The 14373-nt window shown below is 44.2% G+C and overlaps 1 protein-coding gene across 1 annotated transcript; it reads left to right on the forward strand.

Annotated features, from left to right (window-relative positions):
* The first annotated feature begins 1485 nt into the window (after positions 1-1485).
* On the forward strand, positions 1486-8789 carry LOC144510016 (complement C1q subcomponent subunit B-like). Its single transcript, XM_078239201.1, has 3 exons — positions 1486-1670; positions 4490-4684; positions 7555-8789. The coding sequence occupies exons 2-3, from the start codon at positions 4507-4509 to the stop codon at positions 8109-8111; spliced, it is 735 nt and encodes a 244-aa protein (XP_078095327.1). The 5' UTR covers positions 1486-1670; positions 4490-4506; the 3' UTR covers positions 8112-8789.
* Positions 8790-14373: the final 5584 nt, after the last annotated feature.

A 14373-nucleotide genomic window follows, 5' to 3' on the forward strand; every position in this document is an offset into this window, starting at 1 on the left:
TTTGCTCCCTAACAGCACAGTGGGTGTATCTACTGGACTGCAACAGTTCAAGAAGGCAACCACCACCACCACCTTTGTGAGAGCAATTGGGAAGTGCAATTAATATCCAGCCCAATCAGCAATGCTCACATCCCTGAATGAATTAAAAACAATCAATAATCATTGCTAAACATAGTTCACAAATCATCACATGGGACACATCATTCTTCAAAGCACAGAAAACATCATTCATAAGCCTTAAATCAGATTCCGACATTGAAATCTCAGATGAGATAAGGCACTGCTGCTTCACAGCTCCAGGGACCCGGGTTCAATTTCGGCCTTGGGTGACTGTGTGGCGTTTGCACGTTCTCCCCAGTCTGTGTTGGTTTCCTCCCACAGTCCAAAGATGCGCAACTTAGATGGACTGGTCATGCTAAACTCCCCCTTAGTGTCCCAAGGTGTGTAGGTTAGGAAGATTAGAGGGGTAAATATATGGGGTTGCAGTGATAGTGTCTGGGTAGGATGCTCTGTTGGAGAGTTGGTGCAGAATTGATGGGCCGAATGGCCTCCTTCTGCATTTTAGGAATTCTATGAAAAATATAAGCTAAATGAGGCCACATCTGATGTTATTCTGCAAGAGAGAAAATGCAACCATATTTAAGCGATTACTTATGAAGTTAACAATTTTCAGTTGGTCAGTAAATCTTCGATCTATTTATTTAAAATGGAATGGATTGTTAAATTAATACAGAGGTTACAATATGTGATAGGGGCTACTGGTGCTGAAAATTCAAGATATGCTTATGCTTATTGTTTACAGCTTTGGAAACAAACCATTGAAGTGCACCTTTCATTTACTAAGAAAGGGAGGGATGTAGTGTATTAAAAATGCATTGCGCAATTTGTCCACTGCATAGCCATGTACCAGCAGAGAGAGTCCAGAAGGAAAGTAAATGTTTAATCGCACATATAGTTTTGATTCAGCTCATTGCTGAACCTCACTGTTTCTTCCTGAGAACTTCACAGCCGCGATGCTCCCCATGGGCAATAAACCATGCCTCACATCCTTCAAAAATGTATCTGGATAAGCACTTGGCACATCAAAACATTCAGGGCTATGGGCCAAATGCTGGCAGATGGGATTAAGTGGGAGTTCAGGTGTTTCTAATGTGTTGGTGCAGACCCGATGGGCTGAAGGGCCTTTTCTGCACTGTATTATTCTTTAAATTATAATCTGTCAAAGTCCCAAAGGTAGACTTGTAGCTTGCATGGGTTACAGTAAGGTACGTTGCATTCTCAGAACTGTCAGTAGCTTCAACAGAGGAGGGGAGAAAGTGGAGAGGAGAAAGAGTATTCACAAATAACAGACTATCACTTGAATCAGATTCTTAGAGAAAATTCAAAGGTAATTTCAAATTCCACATGTGTTTCGCTACAGAATTAACTCAACAGCCAAAGAGTATGACTCACAATCTATTTCTTCCAAAGAGGGAAGTGAAACTTGGCATTGGTGTTAGCTGAACTCACTGGAGCTTGCCTAAAGGATTTTATCACATTGTTGCCTGCCAGTTTCAATCTTTCATGCAAGAAGCTTGAATCTCCCTATTTTGGAGTGTTAGTTCTTTTCAGTATTGTGTAATATCTCCCCCGGCTTCCTATCCTCACTAAACTTTCAGACGGCGTTCAAGGTAAGACCCAGTAAATTCTAATGCTTCACCATTTCAGTGAATATAACTTTATACAAATGATGCTAAATTGACATATTCGCCAGTGTTTATAGTCCGTCGGATACATTTTGGTAATCCAAGGTTAACTCTTTAGTAAGAGATTTGTAGCTGAACTTTTTTTTATTGATAGACAGTGTTAAATAAGTTACTGATCAGAATATCTATTTGTAAAATTTTTGATCTTTTGCGACATGCATTCAGACTTAAATCATTTTGCAATAAAATATTTGTAAAAGCCATACAATCTGAAATCTGCTGCAAAAATGCCTATTCCTGATTCTGAAGGAATTGATTTGTTTGTATCTTCACATTATTAACTTCATTATAATCGTCCAGCTCCTGTTCAGGGCAGGAAAGAAGGGGGATCTTAACACAGTGCTATGATGACAGTGCTATAGATAAAAATGCTCTCTACTGTCCCAACCAAATTGCCATTTTTCATTCATCAGCAGTAATTTTGAGTGTAATCAGGCTGTTCGACCATAGAATGCTTCAGAGCCTTGTCCTGGCCGCATTCATGTCTGCATATTTGCACATTCCCACATTGGGCATTAGAGAGTGATTGGCAATTGGAATCCTGACTGATTACCCTCTCTCTACCCTAGGGCATTGAGAGCCAATGCACTGCCACTCCCAGTGAAAGCAGCAAGGTCATGAGGCTGTGCAACATACTGCTCTGTGAGCCTCACTGGGAGTGGGTGTCTCTCTAGAGTACAGTGTGCCCAGGGCAGCACTGGCAGAATAAGGTGCATTCAGTTAGTGTGCTGAATTACAGCTGTGTGCTCTTTTCCACTCAATTTCGCTCTGTGCGTTCACCTGAAGAGTTGCTTCACACTTGAGCTGCGAGCAAGCCCTACCTTCTGCCATGTTGCCGACTCCCTTTAGAAGGAAAACTATGGGTTTCATGTTGAAGGTGTTTCAATTTTCTTTCTGTGTTCCTCTTACTGACAATATGAGACAATCCACGTGTGGCAATCGCCAGTCGGTGATGACTCCATGTGTTGGTATGGCAGTGGGCATTTACACAGGTTTAACATTTTATTTTGTTAGTGTCACAAGTAGCTTACATTAACAATGCAATGAAGTTAATGTGAAAATCCCCTAGTCACCACACTCCGCCGCCTGTTTGGGTACACTGAGGGAGAAGTTAGCATGGCCAATGCACCTAACCAGCATGTCCTTTTGGACAGTAGGAGGAAACCGGAGCACCCGGAGGAAACCCACGCAGACACAGGGAGAACGTGCAGACTCCATACAGACAGTGCCCCAAGCTGGGAATTAAACCTGGCGCTTGTGGGCTCTGATTGTAACTGTCCCTCACTGAGGTGAAATAAGTTAAAATCAATTCAAATAAAACATTCCAACAGTTCCCCAGTCTAAACTAGTGGCCTTTGCGCTGTGTCCCATTACTAAGCTGTGTCTTTGGGCAGCTGGGAGAACACCTATAGCAAGTTCCTACTTTACCAATGGAGATCAGGTCAAATAATCTCATCAGGGCCTGATCTGTTATTTCAATCGGAGGCCTGATAAGGGAAGAGAAGAGGGCCAGTTTCAACTCCCCCTTCCCATTATAGAGTTAGAAAAGGGGGAGTTTCAACTCCCCTCTCCATGAGAGGAGGAGTGAAGGGGGCAGTTTCAATTCATCCCCCTAATTACAGCAGGGGAGAACAGGCAGTTTCAATTCCACACCACCTCTCCCCATTATAGAGGGAGGAGAGGCAGTTTCAATATCTCCTCAATATTACTAGAAATGGAGGGGGCAGTTTCAACTTTTCCCCATGATAGAAGGTGTGGGAGGGAAGTCTCAACTACCCCTGCCCCCATCTCCATGATAGAGGGAGAGAAGAGGCACAGTTTCAACAACCCCCAACCTGCAAAGCCACTCCTGACTAAACCTGGAGCTGGATCCTGGCTCTGAAGAGGCTGCTGGGTGAGATTTAAAGTTCTCTGTTGTTGTGGGGCAGGAATTTCAAGGTTTAAAATCAGCATCTTGAGTTTTTCTGGCCAATCATCTATCAGAAGGAATCCATTGGTCTCTTGAAAGACATCTGTGTTCGGCTAGGGCTCCATCATGCAACACTGTGAATCCTGCGGACACTTGGGTAATCACAAGAGATTTACTCAGGGTGTGTCCCTTGGACATCATGTTTATACAGAGAATTTTGCAGATCACACAGGGAACAATACATATGGCAAGGCCCACATCTGAACCCGCATGGCTGAGAGAATGTGGAGGTGTGTTTTCTAGTTTGAATCTGGTTCTGGTGACATCACTCAGCTGTTTGATGGATTCTCAAGTGACTTTACAAAAAGTTTGGAAGCAGTTCTTTCATGAGGCTAATGCAACTTTAAAATCAATGGTTTTGTGACAACAATTTCCACTTGCTAATCTAATTTCTTAGGGATTTATTGTTTATCACTGTTAGCTGTCAGAGTTGTGGTAAGTTACCGACAAGGTGTACATTAATGTTTAAATTCAGAAAGAATCCAAGATTGAAATTACTTTGGTGATGAATTATTTGTGACACTAGCTCTGACGAAGGGTCATCCAGACTTGAAACATTGGTTCTATTCTCTCTCCACAGATGCTGTCAGACCTGCTGAGTTTCTTCAGCATTTTCTGTTTTTGTTCGGGTTCTCCAGTGACAGTGGTGTTACCACATACCTGGAAATAGCGTATTTAAATCATGGAATCTACAGGACAAAATACACTGCTGACACAATTTGCTTCAAGTACTGAACAGTGTACCCTAATGATACACATATGTTTGTTGTTACAGTGCAGTCTGACAAGACAATGTCACATCAAATGAACCACATGGTGCTGGTGCTCCTCTTGTGGGTGGTGGCATCATCAACACAAGAGACATGCCCAGCTTCTTCTGGCATTCATGGCAGCCCTGGCCAACCGGGAAGGCCCGGGGCATCTGGTACAAATGGCAGGGATGGTTCACCTGGACGGAAAGGAAACCCAGGTAATTCACAGAGTTCAGCTTTTCAGACCCCATCCAATCAAAGCGATAATACTGGAGAATCAAAACCATTCTTACAAGGGCACATCATCAGGAATGTGTGATCTGAGTGTGGTTTGAGGTTTGTGCTGTAAAGATGTCTCAACTAGGAATAAATTGAATGTGAAGTCCTGATCCTTAGGGCCCTGAAATAGTGCTAATGGCTATTAACTCCTTCCCACAAGCTGGACTCAGAGCATTTACAAATCTCCCTGGAACCTGGAAAATAAAAAGCTGATTTTCCATTGCTCAGTTTAATGCCTGTCACTCTTAATGTTTCCTGCTAGAAATCTGCTGGAGATGTACTAGTTTCAACCTGTCCCTGGTTCAAGTCCACATGATGTGGAGATGCCGGCGTTGGACTGGGGTAACCACAGTAAGAGTTTTAACAACACCAGGTTAAAGTCCAACAGGTTTATTTGGTAGCAAATGCCATTAGCTTTCGGAGAGACTGTAACTTGATTTCTGTGTCTCTGTGCCCTGTTTGAGAGCACATTTCCACTCCATCTGACGAAGGAGCAGCGCTCCGAAAGCTAATGGCATTTGCTACCAAATAAACCTGTTGGACTTTAACCTGGTGTTGTTAAAACTCTTACTGTGTCAAGTCCACATGGCAGGCTGGTCAAAAACGTAAAAGTCCAAAGGATACAGGGTAATGTGCCAAACTGGATCTAAACTTGTCTTAGTAACAGGAGACAAAGGATAATGATCGATGAATGCCCTTGTGAATGGAAAGTTGCTTCAAGTGGTCTTCCAAGGGCTTGGTGTTGGGACCCTTGCTGTTTGTGTTATATATTAACGATTTGGATGTGAAAGTGGGGGGCATGATTGGAAAATTTGCAGATGAGACAAAGATTGGCCGAGTAGTGGATAGTTTAGAGGAGAGCTATACTCTACAAAATGATATCAATGGGTTGGTAGAGTGGGCGGTAAAGTGACAGATGGATTTCAACAAAGAGAGGTGTGAGGCAATGCATTTAGGGAGGTCAAACAATATAAGGAATACGCAATAAATGGGAATATACTAAGAGGGGTAGATGAAGTGAGGTATCTTGGTGGACAAGTACACAGGTCTCTAAAGGCAACAGCTCAAGTAGACAAGGTTGTAAAGAAGGCATATGGAATGCTGTCCTTCATTGGCAAAGGTATAGAATATCAAAGTAAGTATAAGACACTGGTGAGGCCAGAACTGGAATATTTTGTGCAGTTCTGGTCACCACATTACAGGAAGGAGGTAATTGCTCTGGAGAGAGTGCAGAGGAGGTTTACAAGAATGTTGCCAGGGCTGGAAAAGTGTAGCTATGAGGAGAGATTGGATAGGTTGGGGTTATTTTCCTTGGAACAAAGAAGGCTGACGGGTGACTTGATACAGGTGGACAAAATTATGAGGGGAAGAGATAGAGTGGACAGGATAAAATTGTTTCCCTTGGTGGAGAATTCTAGAACCAGGGAACATAGATTCAAGAGAAGTGGCAGAAGGTGTAGAGGGGACATGAGGAAGAATTAATTTATGCAGAGGATGGTGGGTGTCTAGAATTCACTGCCTGATTTGGTGGTGGAGGCAGAGACCCTAAACTCTTTTTAAAACAACCTGGATCTGCACCTTGAGTGCTGTAATCCACAGGGCTCTGGGCTGGGTGCAGGAAGGTGGGATTAAAAAGGGCACCTGGGTGTCCTTGGGCTCATATGGACAAGATGGGATGACTGCCCTCCTTCTGTGCTGTAACTTACTATGGTTCAAAGTACCCTGGCCTCCCATTGAGATTCACAAGGAATTCTTGTGTAAAGGGAAAGGTAGACAAGGGACGGATATTTACAAAAAATTCTAAGTGCTGAACACGCAAGAAAACGGGAGTGTATCAGACCTGTATTTTGGGTGAGTTTGAAAATGAAATCTTATGGCACTGAGTGTAAATAAAGTGCCAGGATGCGATTCTTTTGTTGCCATTGCACAGGCGCCCTGATCTCCGAGTGCACTGGGTAAACTCCTGCTGCCCTCTCAACCCATCCTATGGACGTTGGGGACCCTCCCCCCATGGACATTGAGGTGGGAAATCGGCGAGGAGGTGGCAGAGTTCCCCCTTCCCCCCGCCGATTGTCCCACTGCAAAGTTTCCCCCCCGCCCGATTGTTCCCCAGCAGAGTTCCCCTTCCCTCCCACCGTGGCAGAGTTCCCTCCCTCTCAGCTCTGTGGAGCTCCCTGCTTGTCTCAGCCCCCATCATTGTTCTTCCCCCCTCTGGCTCCGCCCCCTTGACACTACCCCTGGCAGAGTTATGGTGCCTGGTGGGCAGTGCCAGGTGGCACTGTCCCATGGGTACTGCCCAGTCCTGCCCCCAACCATCCAGGGGCTTCAATGGACTCCGATCCCCCCCGGCGAGGCCAACATATCTGATTCCTGTTGGTGGAGACAACAGGTGATTCATGTTGGGGAGAACCTCGGCTGGTGAGGTGGTAAAGGTAAGTGAGTCCAGGCGATAGCGTCCAGGACTCGTTAATGACATGTAAACCATTTTGCTGGCAAAACATTGCTGGTATGATCAGGGGAGGTGAAAATCCAGTCAAGAACCTGATTTTTCACTTCCTGGCTGATCTACCACCTCGCCAGAAGTCAGGCAGGACAAGGTTGTAAGATGGTGGCCAAGTTGTTTTAGCCTTTCTATGTTCAGGAACTTGGTTCCATTGCTCTAACCCTGGAGGCCGAGCCTATCACAGCTTGGTGCTTGTCTGTATTTCCTAATTATTTAAAATTGTGACTGTAGGGTGTCAAACTGTGATAAAGCACACATCAGAAGTAGGATTCCAGTCATCACTAATAAAAGTTGTGCTGTCGACAGGTCCCCCTGGATCAGCTGGGATGGTTGGTCACAAAGGAGAGAAGGGTGACCAAGGCTTCGAGGGCATGACTGGAAAAATGGGACCTGAAGGTCAAAATGGAGAAAAAGGAGAAAGAGGAGCAAAGGGGGAAAAGGGCGGGAAAGGAGATGTCGGAGACCACACCAGTACCCTGAAGTCAGCCTTTTCCATGGCCAGGAGCACAAGCATGAGCCCAAGAAAAGGCCAGCCAATAAAATTTGACAAAACGATATCCAACGAACAAAGGAGTTATTCACCGAGAAATTGGAAATTCCAGTGTCAAATACCGGGCCTGTATTATTTCTCATATCATGCAACTTCCAAGGGGAACCTTTGTGTCAACATCATGCTGAATAGGGTAAAACAGGTTGGTTTCTGCGATCAGGTGTACAATTCATTCCAGGTGAGTTCCGGGGGAGTAATCCTTAAACTGAGACAAAACGATGCAGTCCATCTCGAAACGACAGAGTCCAATTCAATCCTGGGAACGGAGGGAGCTGACAGTGTCTTCAACGGATTCCTCATATTCCCAGATTAGATCACCAGCTGGAGTGTAACATAGCACCATAGCTTAATGTAATGTGTTTGATCAGAGTTTTGTCTGTATTACAGCTGTCGGAACATGTAGTAAATAGCCAGGATTTTGATAGGACACCATATGATACCAGCTTACACCTAACAGTACCTGAAATTCCTCTGTCGTATTTTAGCAGGGATGTGAACCCTTTAAAATAAGTATGTGAAAGCTCCGAGCAAAGGAAGATTCCAGTTAGATATGTTACCGTTTATAAAATCTCCCATCTCACTGTTTCAAGATCTAAGCAATAAACAAGTCTGCCACTATTCTGCTTTATGTACTTACTGTTATATGATTTTGAAGAAATTGTGTAATAGATCGCATGTTTTTAAACTTGCTGAAACTTGTGTTTGAATTTCGCATGCATGTTTACAGCAGAGAGTCAGATCATTAAATCAATTCCACATTCTTTATTTGCCTTTAATGAAACAGTACACACATTTATAAATGTGGCTCTACTTTTGTGAGTAAAAGGTGCATCAATTTCAATATGGAAGTGACACGGTTTCAGCAATGTGTTTAACAATGCAGCAATTTAACAAAGCTTTTTCAGACAGCCTGCTCTGAAATTGATGATGCAAACAAGGCTTCTGTATATGTTTCTTTCAAACTTAAATAAAGTTAATCTCTTAAAAAGTTTTTTTTCATTTGTGTCACAAGTAGGCTAACATTAACACTTTAATGAAGTTACTGTGAGAATCCCCAAGTCGCCACACTCTGGCGCCTGTTTGGGAACATTGAGGGAGAATTCAGCATGGCCAATGCACCTAACCAGCACGTCTTTCAGACTGTGGGAGGAAACCGGAGCGCCCGGAGGAAACCCACGCAGACACGGGGAGAACGTGCAAATTCCACACAGACCGTGACCCAAGCCGGGAATCAAACCCGGGTCCCTGGCACTGTGAGACAGCAGTGCTAACCACTGTGCCGCCGTGCTGCAATCTTGATTCAATCTTGAATGATAAAGAATGCAAAATATGTTCAAATAAAAACACGACTCATATCTAATAGAGAAAGGAAAACATCAATCTGGAAAATAGGGAATAAGTGACCAGTAATCTCAAATAACTCATTCCTCTAGAAAGACCTTGATTTCTAAGCTAACGAGACATGAAAACAAATGGTTATAATGATTTTTCATTTTTAACTGTAAGTTTACACATCTGTATTTGGGGTTGCACGGTGGCACAGTGGTTAGCACTGCTGCCTCACAGCGCTAGGGACCCTGGTTCGATTCCCGGCTTGGGTCACTGTGTGTGAGGAGTTTGCACGTTCTCTTCGTGCCTGCGTGGGTTTCCTCCGGATCCTCCAGTTTCCTCCCACAGTCCAAAGATGTGCAGGTTAGGTGGATTGGCCATGCTAAATTGCTCCTTACTGTTCTGAAATGTGTACGTTAGGGGGATTAGCCATGGAAAATGTGTGGGGTTACCGGAGTAGCAGGGGAGAGGGCCTGGTTAAGATATTCTGTCAGAGAGTCGGTGCAGGCTTGATGGACCAAATGGCCTCTTCTGCACTGTAGGGATTCTATGATTTCACCCTCTCCTTGCATAAATTAAGAGAGCTGAGAAATTTGGGGATTTCAGTACATGTATGGAAAATACAATGGGAGCTGAGGGACATTGATTTAGGGTTGGAGTTGTGTCCAGTGGGTGTCTGCCTCTCTCAAGAACAATTGTTAAATTCCTAATCTTGGTGCTTAAAAAAACTGGCGTTATCAGTCTAACCCTGAAGCCCGAGCCCTTCACGGTTTGGAGCTTGTCTGTATTTTCTAATAATTTCACACTGTGACTGTCAAGTATCAAACCGTGATAAAGCTCAAATCAGAAGTATGATTCCAGTCATCACTAATAAAAGTTGTGCTGTTGACAGGTCCCCCTGGATCAGCTGGTATGACTCGTCATAGGGGAGAGAAAGGTGATGGGGAGACAGTCTCACACTTTATGACCAGATTGAGAAGGTTAGCAGAGCACTACAAATTTAGCCGAGCTTTAGGAGAAATGTTAAGAGACCGTTTGGTCTGTGGTATAAACAGACTCAATCAGAAGACTGCGTTGAGCAGAGTGTAAGTGAGTTACAAGGCATGCCCAATGAGGTGAACCACTTGTGGCGGGAAACATCTGTTGTGAAGAACAGCCCGAGTGCGGGTGCTGCAGAACCCGAGAAGGGGAGTACGGCAATGAGGGTGGAAGCTTGTTTTCGCACTCCCAAGAAACTTGCAGAAATTATGTATGTTGCAGATGTAAAAGGAAGGGTCACATACAAGTGTTGCGCAAAGTGAAGTAGTCAGGCAGTATGTGCAAGATAACCCCAAAACGGTTAATTTAACTCCGTTAAAGAAACTGGGATGAGGAGTCCAACAAAAGGACCCGAGTTGTATACCTTAATCCAGTTCCAACTCAATATGGTGCCTCCGATAGAAATAGCCTGGATGTAAATGGCAGATATTAAAATGCAGGTCGACACAGGAGCTGTGACCACAGTTAAAGGGGAACAGGTATTTTGTTAACTTCAAAAAGGCCTCCAGCTATTGCGATTGAGTGAGTCAGGAGCCATATTGTCTATATATAGCAGAGAGGCATTGAAGACCTTAGGGTCAGTACCAGTTACTCTGTACGACAAAAACCAAACTGTGCAGCTACCAATCCTGCTAACTGAAGGTCACAGACCTTGCCGAATAGGTCAGGATTGGCTCAAGTAGATAACATTTAATTGGCTGGAAATAATAAACCTACAGGACAGGAGTTTTCAGGAGTTGCTGTGCAAATATTTTGTGGTTTTCCAAAAGCAGCTAAGATGGATGAAAGGCAAAAACAAAATTGATCAGAATCCTGATGCAATACCCAAATTCTTTTGGGTCCACCCAGTGCCCTATACCCTTCATCATAAGTTGAAGTAGAGCTTGGGATATTAGAACATAAGAACTAGGAGCAGGAGTAGGCCATCTGGCCCCTCAAGCCTGCTCTGCCATTCAATAAGATCATGGCTGATCTTTTTCTGGACTCAGCTCTACTTACCCGCCCGCTCACCATAACCCTTAATTCCTTTACTGCTCAAAAATTTATCTATCCTTGCCTTAAAAACATTGAGGTTGCCTCAACTGCTTCACTGGGCAGGGAATTCCACAGATTCACAAACCTTTGTGTGAAGACGTTTCTCCTCAACTCAGTCCTAAATCTGCTTCCCCTTATTTTGAGGCCATGCCCCCTAGTTCTAGTTTCACCTGCCAGTGGAAACAACTTCCCTGCTTCTATCTTATCTATTCCCTTCATAATCTTATATGTTTCTATAAGATCTCCCCTCATTCTTCTGAATTCCAACGCTTATAGCCCCAGTCTACTCAGTCTCTCCTCATAAGCCAACTCTCTCAACTCCGGAATCAACCTAGTGAATCTCCTCTGCACCCCCTCCAGTGCCAGTATATCCTTTCTCAAGTAAGGAGACCAAAACTGTACACAGTACTCCAGGTGTGGCCTCACCAGCACCTTATACAGCTGCAACATAACCTTTCCAATTCTTGGATTATTGGGACCTCTTCTGGGGCAGGTGGGACCTGTACAAGAGAGACGGGTTACACCTGAACTACAAGGGGACCAATATACTTGCAGGGAGATTTGCTAGTGTTATTGGGGAGCGTTTAAACTAGATTTGCAGGGGGATGGGAACCAGAATGCCAGAGCAGATAGTGGAGCAGGGGTAAAAAGACAGGTTAGTTCAAGCAAAATCACAAATGGAAGGGTTGAGTGTGGTGGAAATAATCTTTTGAGGTGTGTCTATTTCAATGCCAGGAGTATTGTGGGGAAGGCAGATGAGCTGAAGGCGTGGATAGACACATGGAAATATGACATTATAGCCATTTGTGAAACTTGGCTACAAGAGGGGCAGGACTGGCAGCTCAATGTTCCAGGGTTCCAATGTTTCAGGCGGGATAGAGGCAGAGGGATAAAAGGTGGGGGGGTGGCATTGTTGGTCAGGGAAAATGTTACAGCGGTACTCAGACAGGATAGATGAGGGAGCTTGTCTACAGAGGCCCTATGGGTGGAGCTGAGAAACAGGAAAGGTATGACCACATTAATGGGGTTGTATTATAGACCACCCAATAGTCAGCGAGAATTGGAGGAGCAAATCAGCGGAGAGATAGCTGACAACTGCAAGAAACACAAAGTTGTGATAGTAGGGGATTTTAATTTTCCACATATAGATTGGGACTCGCATACTGTTAAAGTTTTAGACGGGGTAGAGTTTGTAAAATGTGTTCAGGAGAATTTTCTACATCAGTATATAGAGGTGCCAACTAGAGAGGATGCAATATTGGATCTCCTATTGGGAAATGAGTTAGGGCAGGTGATGGATGTGAGTGTGAGGGAACACTTTGGATCCAGTGATCATAATGCCATTAGTTTCAACCTGATCATGGATAAGGATAGATCTGGTCCTCGGGTTGAAGTTCTGAACTGGAAAAAGGCCAAATTTGATGAAATGAGAAGGGATCTGGGAAGTGTGGATTGGCACAGGCTGTTCTCTGGTAAGGATGTAAATGGAAAGTGGGAGGCCTTCAAAGGAGAAATTTTCAGAGTTCAGAGTTTGTATGTTCCTGTCAGGATTAAAGGCAAAGTAAATAGGAATAAGGAACCTTGGTTCTCGAGGGAGATTGTAACACTGATTAAGAGGAAGAGAGAGTTGTATGAACTGTACAGGCAGCAAGGAACACATCAGATGCTCGAGGAGTATAAAAAGTGCAAGAAGCTACTTAAGAGGGAAATCAGGAGGGCTAAAAGAAGACATGAGGTTGCTTTGGCAGACAGAGTGAAGGAAAGTCCAAAGAACTTCTACAGGTATGTTAGGAGCAAAAGGATAGTGAGGGATAAAATTGGTCCTTTTGAAGACCAGAGTGGTAGACTGTGTATGGAATCAAAAGAGATGGGGGAGATACGAAATGGTTTTTTTGCATCCGTATTAACTGAGGAAACGGGCATGGAGTCTACGGAAAAAGGACAAACAGGTAGGGAGGCCATGGAACCTTTACAGATTAAAGGGGAGGAGGTGCTCGCTGTCTTGAGGCAAATCAGAGTGGATAAATCCCCAGGACCAGACAGGGTATTCCCACGGACCTTGAGGGAAGCTAGTGTTGAACTTGCAGGGGCCCTGGCAGACATATTTAAAATGTCAGCATTCACGGGGGAGGTGCCGGATGATTGGAGGGTGGCTCATGTCGTTCCGTTGTTTAAAAAAGGTTCCAAAAGAAATCCAGGAAATTATAGGCCAGTAAGTTTGATGTCGGTGGTGGGCAAGTTATTGGAAGGTGTGATAAGGGATAGGATCTACAAATATTTGGATAGACAGGGACTTATTAGGGAGAGTCAACATGGCTTTGTGCGTGGTAGGTCATGTTTGACCAATCTATTAGAATTTTTCGAGGAGGTTACCAGGAACGTGGATGAAGGGAAGGTGGTGGATGTTGTCCACCTGGATTTCAGCAAGGCCTTTGACAAGGTCCCTCATGGGAGGTTAGTTAGGAAGGTTCAGTCGCTAGGTATACATGGGGAGGTAGTAAATTGGATTAGACACTGGCTCAATGGAAGAAGCCAGAGAGTGGTTGTGGAGGATTGCTTCTCTGAGTGGAGGCCTGTGACTAGTGGTGTGCCGCAGGGATCGGTGTTGGGTCCATTGTTGTTTGTCATCTATATCAATGATCTGGATGATAATGTGGTAAATTGGATCAGCAAGTTTGCTGATGATACAAAGATTGGATTTGTGGTGGACAGTGAGGAAGGTTTTCAAAGCTTGCAGAGGGATTTGGACCAACTAGAAAAATGGGCTAAAAAATGGCAAATGGAATTTAATGCAGACAAGTGTGAGATATTGCACATTGGAAGGACAAACCAAAGTAGAATGTACAGGGTAAGTGGTAGGACTCTGAAGAGTGCAGTTGAACAGAGGGATCTGGGAATACAGGTACAGAATTCCCTAAAAGTGACATCACAGGTGGATAGGGTCGTAAAGAGTGCCTTTGGTACATTGGCCTTTATAAATCGGAGTATCGAGTATAAAAGTTGGAGTGTTATGGTAAGGTTATATAAGGCATTGGTAAGGCCGAATTTGGAGTAGTGTGTACAGTTTTGGTCACCTAGTTACAGGAAGGATGTAAATAAGGTTGAAAGAGTGCAGAGAAGGTTCACAAGGATGTTGCCGGGACTTGAGAAGCTGAGTTACAGAGAGAGATTGA

This window comes from Mustelus asterias, chromosome 22 (assembly GCF_964213995.1).
Source record: "Mustelus asterias chromosome 22, sMusAst1.hap1.1, whole genome shotgun sequence".
NCBI classification, from domain to species: domain Eukaryota; kingdom Metazoa; phylum Chordata; class Chondrichthyes; order Carcharhiniformes; family Triakidae; genus Mustelus; species Mustelus asterias.

Bases quoted from the DNA above. Each gene is read 5' to 3' on its own strand.
- LOC144510016 (XM_078239201.1), top strand. From the start codon at position 4,507: ATGTCACATCAAATGAACCACATGGTGCTGGTGCTCCTCTTGTGGGTG. The intron at 4,685-7,554 runs GTAATTCACAGA...TGCTGTCGACAG, and splicing joins TGGACGGAAAGGAAACCCAG to GTCCCCCTGGATCAGCTGGG.